General features: G+C 32.3%; 2 protein-coding genes across 2 annotated transcripts; both read left to right on the top strand.

Annotated features, from left to right (window-relative positions):
- The first annotated feature begins 2,811 nt into the window (after positions 1-2,811).
- LOC104214806 (uncharacterized) lies at positions 2,812-3,590 on the top strand. Its single transcript, XM_070154812.1, has 2 exons — positions 2,812-2,907; positions 3,027-3,590. The coding sequence occupies exons 1-2, from the start codon at positions 2,812-2,814 to the stop codon at positions 3,588-3,590; spliced, it is 660 nt and encodes a 219-aa protein (XP_070010913.1).
- Positions 3,591-3,626: 36 nt separating this feature from the next.
- Positions 3,627-4,688, top strand: LOC104214805 (uncharacterized). The gene has a single exon (XM_009764519.2). It carries the CDS (start codon positions 3,627-3,629, stop codon positions 4,686-4,688), a length of 1,062 nt encoding a protein of 353 aa, XP_009762821.1.
- The last annotated feature ends 2,364 nt before the right edge of the window (positions 4,689-7,052 follow it).

Below are 7,052 nucleotides of genomic sequence, written 5' to 3'. Positions count from 1 at the left end.
CCAGCTTAAAAGCCCATCCAAACACCCTCTAAGTCTAATACTTAATTTCTCCTTTTGTGAGCTCAAATTGTTACTAAGTCGAATTGTAAAAGTAAAACTTATTTTACTCTAGCTGTTTTATGATGGTATTTTTCACTATATGTACTTCTTGATCTTTTAATATATCCCTTTGAGCAAACCCTTGAACCAAATATATCTATATGGACGTTACACACCATGGAACGTTGTCTCTCTCTTTCTCTCTCTCTTATGTTTCTTTAATTAGTTTCGACTAAAAGTTGTGTAAGTTACAAATTTTTATGTTGGGAATCAAAATAATCCTGTCCATTTAATATTTCTATGAGAAGACTAAGCACAAATAGTAAAACAATCTTGGCCGATATAAAATTTCAGTGCACTTATTTCAAAATTATATACTACAAAATTAAATTATAAAAAGTAAATCAATTTTTGGTGAAGAAGGATCAAAATTGATGAGATGGAAGGACTTTGTCCGAGACCCAGCAAATACTATTACTAAAATAAAATAATTATAAAATTTTGATGCAATAAACAGATATCTAATGTATGTCGATAGTCATATAATTAGTTAAATATACACATATATCCCCCCACTTGTAGTTGTAATGACATCATAGAGGAACTGTATTTTTTTAAGTTGTCCTAAAATCTGATAATGTATCTGCATAAGTTGGATCTCCATAAAATATTAATATATGATTGGCAACGTTAAAAACAAAGAATTTGAATAAGAAGCGTCAGCTAAACTCTACTTGCAACTATAACCTCATTTAGAATAACTTTGTGGTTGTGTGAATCTAACTTGGGCTTAAAGTAAATTATGGAGCAAAAGAGTACATAGAAAGAATGTCAATTAGGCGAAAGAGATAATTTGAAGCGTCCTTGTGCTCCTACCTCTTTATTTCACTCTTAAACTTCTTGTATAAATCAATCAAATCTTTTCTCTTTTACTCGAATCTTCTATAATTTTCTTCAAACTATCCAATATCATTCTTAATGATCTGCATAAAACATATAAGGGTTCCTCAAATAAATGTTAAACATATCTAATACTCGGCCTATTATATAGAATGGAGTAAACTGTTACCTTTGGATGATTCATAATTCAAAAAATGTCTTTCAAGTTTTCAACTATATCACCAGTCAAGCCGTGATAATCAGCAATGTTAAGTAGAATACTTCTATAGGCATGAGTGAGGTGTCAAAATAAGTTTGATTCATCCAAAAAAATTTAGTAACGGAAAAATCACATTATTATCATTCAAAAGAAGAAGCACGGATGATCGTCAATATCTTTGTTCAAAACATGATATTTGTTCTTGTATAGAGGTCCTTATAATATAGGTACATATGGAGGAATACTACAATAAATTGTCATAAACTTATAAATTAAACATTTGAGGGGTTATGGATATAAAGGCATGAGAGTTATTATGATCAGGGGCGAAGGTACAGTGTAGCAAGGGTGGTCAACTGACCACCCTTTGTCGAAAAATAATACCGGGTATATAGTAAAATATTAGAATTTATATATATGTAATACATATTGAACACCCTTGTAACAATGAAGAGGCATAGCCCAGAGGTAAAGGGCGTTCAAAATGCCTTAGAGGCGTAAGTTCGAACACCTCGCTCCACAAATTTTTGTTGCAGTATAATTCTTTTTAAAGACAACTAGATAAGCAGACTAAACGACGTCATTTTCTTTGTTTGAATTACTTTATAATATAAAATCATGAATAAACAAATCTGTATAAAACAAAAATTAGGAATAAACAAATCTAATCCCTAAAAGTCAAAATCAATCCATCAAAGTTCTTGCTGCTCTCCATCATCACCGATTTTCATCTTCTTAGATTACTCTGCCAAAATCTAGGTAGACCAAAATCTCCATCTCCATCTTCCCCGAAACCTAGGTAGACCAAAATCTCCATCTTCTTCGATTTCTCTGCCAACGAACTTTTACTTTTGAAAGTTCTTGCTGCTCTCCGTCTTCGCCGGTGTTACTCCGAGTCTCCGACTGTCCGAAATCCGAATACTCCATTCCACCATTGAACTGGTTCGAACTTCGAATCTCTCGTCTTTCTTTTTCTTTTTTGCTTCAAAGTTTCAGTTGTGTTAAATTTCTCTGATTTTTTATATGATAAATATTTTTGCCATTTTGGGACAGTACACCGTGAGTAATTAGTTAGCATTTATGTATATTGCTTGTTGTAACTTGTAAGTTCAAACACAAACTGTTGATGTTCCTTTTGTTTATTTAATTATTGAGGAGTAATATGTTTTAACTACTTTATACATTCAGGAATTGAAGTTGCAATGAACTTGTTGAAATTTTACAACAAAGTACCAAAAATAACTTCGGCTTCTCAAAATCAATCTAACAGAGAAGTAATTGATACAATTGTTCCACAGTCCGATCCAGCTGAAAGAACTCCAATATTGGAGTATCATCCAAACCATTGCGATGAAATAAGGAGGGCATACATTCAAGGTGGTCCTTGCCAACCTCGGTATCATGACTTCCCTCAATCTGACTTTTCTGGATTTAAGTGTCGTTTTAATCCTATATGGTTTGATGAATTTAATTGGTTGGAGTATAGTGTTAGTACCGATGCTGCATATTATTTACCTTGTTATTTATTTAAGGGAGAAAGTATTCATTAAGGTGGTGGTGATGTTTTTTCGAGTAAAGGGTTTAGGAATTGGAATAGAAAAGAATGTTTTAAGAAGCATGTTGGTTTGCCAAATAGTATTCACAATAAAGCAAATAGAAATTGTGACGATCTAATGCGGCAAAAACAATCTATTGCTGCTGCATTTGAGAAACATTCTGATCAAACTAAGAGTGAGTATTGGGTTCGCTTAAATGCTTCAGTTGATGTGGTAAGGATTCTCTTGAATCAAGGATTTGCATTTCGCGGTCATGATCAAAAAGTGAAACGTCATTGAACAAGGGTAATTTTATTGAAATTCTTTCATGGTATGCTGATAAATGTGATAAGATTAAACCCTTTGTGTTGAAACGTGCTCCAAAAAATAATAAGATGACTTCTTCAGATATTCAAAAAGAAATTGTGACCGCATGTAAGATAGAAACTATTAAGGCTATAATAGAGGATCTAAATGGTGACTACTTTGCTTTATTAGTTGATGAGTCTTTAGACGTGTCACGCAAAGAGAAAATGTCTATTATTTTACGGTATATCGATAAAAAAGGAAGTGTGATGGAGAGATTTATTGGCATTGTTCATGTTCGAGATACTAGTGCTTTATCTCTAAAGAAAGCAATTGTCGATGTACTTGTTCATCATTCTTTAAGTTTATCTTCTATACGTGGACAATGTTATGATGGGGCAAGCAATATGCAAGGTTATATTAAAGGTCTTAAAAAGTTGATTAAACAAGAAAGTAGATCGGCTCATTCTATTCATTGTTTTGCACACCAACTTCAATTGACTTTTGTTGCGATTTCTAAGAAGTGTGTTCAAGTAGGTGAACTTGTATTATTGGTTTCAAATATTTTGAATGTGTTGGGAGCATCTTTTAAACGTGTGGATGAATTTTGAGATTCCCAAAACGAAAAACTCCAAGAGGCATTAGATATGGGTGAACTAAAAACAGGTAGAGGCTTGAATCAAAAACTTGGTCTTGTTAGAGCCGGTGATACTCGTTGGGGATCCCACTTCAAGTCATTTGGAAACTTTATTCGTATGTTTGGCTCTATTGTTGATGTTCTTGATACTCTTGTTGAAGATGCAAGTATGTTAGATGATAGAGCTAAGGCATCAGGGTATCTCGAAGCTTGTCAAACATACAAGGTTGCTTTCTTGTTGCATTTAATGACAGATATTTTGGGAATCACAAATGAGTTGAATGTATCCTTACAAAGAAAAGAGCAAGATATTGCAAATGCCATGGTACTAGTTCAAGTAGCAAAGAAAAGATTGCAAACTTTAAGGAGGGATGATGAATGGAATTTATTTGTTGATAAAGTATCTACATTTTGTATCAAGCATGATATTTTGGTGCCTAATTTTGATGATCTATATGTTAACTCTGGAAGATCACGACGAAAACATGCTGATCATACTGTCTTTCATCATTATCGTGTTGATGTGTTTTGTAAAGTTCTTGATTGGCAACTTCAAGAACTTAATGATCGTTTTGATGAAGCGACGACGGATTTGCTTCATGGAGTTGCTCGCTTGAATCCAATTGACTCATTTTCAAGTTTTGATATCAGAAAAATAATGAAGATGGCTGAATTGTATCCTGATGACTTTGATGAATTTACAATGAGTACTCTTGAGAATCAGCTTGCGAGTTATATTATTGATGTTCGTGATTTTGATGAAAGGTTCTCCGATCTAAATGGGCTTTCTAAACTTTCAAAAAAATTAGTTAAGACAAAGAAGCATTTAGTTTATCCTCTTGTATTCCTCTTAGTGAAACTTGCGTTGCTTCTGCCTGTTGCCACTGCAACTGTTGAAAAAGCTTTCTCAGCAATGAAGTTTATCAAAAATGACTTGCGGAATCGAATGGATGATGACTTTTTAGGCGGTTGCATAGTGCCTTATGTAGAAAGAGAAGTATTTAGTATTGTTTCTAATGAGTCTATTATAAAAACATTTCAAGAGATGAAGCGTCGTCGAGTACAATTGTAATAAGTAGAATCTCTTTTCGACGCTTCTTTATATTAGTTTGGATTTATCCAATTGTTTGTACTATTACCTGTATTTTTATAATTTAGCTCGATATCACGTTGTTTGATTTAAATTTTTCGATGCACCTACTTGTTGAGAATTTTTTTTTCTTGTTCAAGTTTGAACACCCTTGTAATATTTTCTAGCTTCGCCACTGATTATGATTATTAAAAGTATAGGTTATGAAAATAAAGTGGTGCGACTTATGAACATATGATTTTTAATATAAGATGAATGAAAAAAATAATGAAAAACTCAAAAAAAAAATGAGAAAAAAGATAAATATGTTTCTTGGCTTAAGAGAGGTGCCACCTCACTTTCTTATTGCCCTCTTATATATATATATATATATATATATATATATATATATATATATATATATATATATATATATATATATTATCATTTTAACCTAATCGTTGTATTGTGTTAATTATTAAAATCTTAATTTGGTAACTAGAACTCTCGAACTTTTTAGTGGCAATTAGTAAGTTATATCTCTTAAAAATTAGTGAGTTTATATTTAATTTTTTTCTAATCATAACAACCAATTATATATCCAATTCCATATTCATGAATCATATCATTTCCGTATTACTATTTTGTTTTATATAATATGTAGCAAAGTAAGAGGAGCATCTAAATAAGGGCAAGCAATACATTTAGCCGGTCACAAATATTTATATTCGTTAGCTAAATATAAAATATTATATATCGCTGGTTATTATTTCAACATGACTTATGCGTCAAAGAGAGTAAAGAGGAGCCTAAGTGGTGCATGGGTGGGTGGATTAAAATTAGAATGTCACGTGACAGGACGCGCCACGTGCTCTCACGTTGCTGGATGCTTAAGCTAAGAAGCACAAGAAAAAAGAAAAGGTAAATGAGAAAAGAAGGAAAAAACGGAAAAATGAAAAAGAAAAGCCACCCTTAATTATACGCCACGTGGCATTGACCACCGTCAGTTATGGCTTTTGATATGCACCCAGCAGCAAAGCTCACTCACATGGCGAGCTGACACACTCTCCACCTCTGTCACGTGCCGTTAGGACCCTACTCCAGTGGAATATTTATTTATTTTTGATAAAAAGAGAAAATATCTAAATATTATTTATTTATTTATTGAATTATTTATGTAAAGATAAAGCATTCTGAAAATAGCAAACATGCATCTCTGCCATACTCATTCCTTGGTGACCTCTAAGCTAAGCAACATCCAGGTACCTTCCCTTTTTCAGTCACTCTTTACTCTTTTTACTGAAAATGAAAGAAATAAAATCCAAACTCTAAAGCAGCAATATTAGGTTTATTGTTGAATCTTACCATTCAATGTATATTCTTCTCAATTTGAAGAAATTGATACCGGAGAATGAGATGAGAAGAATATGATAAGAACCTGATGCCTGTATAAGATGTATAAGTAGGAATAATACACTACTAGTAAAATATGGCGTTTGTTCAAATTAGTTAAGCTGAAAACAGTTTTGGCGAAAGTCTTTATTATAAACTTTTTTTTTCAAGCTTTTCTAAAACTTGAAACAACATGTTATTTTTGTTGCAAAAAATAAATCAAAAAGAATAACTTCTCGGAATGAGGTAACCTTGAGCTCGGGAAAGCGCAATTCTAATTCTCTTGCAAGAGAGAAATCAAGAGCGCCAAAGGAGAAACCAACAAAACTTAAAAGAAATTTGACCGTAACCTTTTTTACCTTTTATTTTTTTTTAAAAAAAAACAACTAATCCTCGATTAACTTGAAAACATTAAAACAATTTTATTTTTCATTATGGTGTTTAACGACGATAATCGTTCACAGATTTTCCAGAGTTAGTAGCCGTTAGTACCAATTTTATGAAGATCTCAAGAATTAGTAAAACCATGAAAGGAAGCTTACTTTTGTTATAAAAGGTCAACAATATGATGCGCAAAATTTAGTCACAAATATTGTCCTTTTTTATGTATCAGCACTAATTGGTGGCTGAAAAATCAGATAAAAATGCAGCAATTGCGAAAAGTCTTTTGCTCTTGAATACAATTAGAGCAAGATAAAGGGCTCATATATCTCTCAACCTAATAAGCTAAGGTACATCAAGACCTGGAAATATTAGCTTAAAATCCTATAAAAATACGAAGGACCAAGTTTAACCACGCAAGTCATAGCATTTCTATACGGTATGTATCAGGATTTAGGACCAAATCTATTTCTTTTTACCGTAAAGATTTTTTAGCAATCTTTTTGTAATATTGTAAAATATTTAGTGGAGTAGCAAATAAGTAGGGTTGTTCACGGTTTGACGGAAAACCGATCCAAACCGAAAACCAAACAA

Source organism: Nicotiana sylvestris, chromosome 8 (assembly GCF_000393655.2).
Source record: "Nicotiana sylvestris chromosome 8, ASM39365v2, whole genome shotgun sequence".
NCBI lineage: Eukaryota > Viridiplantae > Streptophyta > Magnoliopsida > Solanales > Solanaceae > Nicotiana > Nicotiana sylvestris.
Note: the sequence above shows the minus strand (reverse complement) of the source record. Positions and strands in the feature narration are given on the sequence as shown.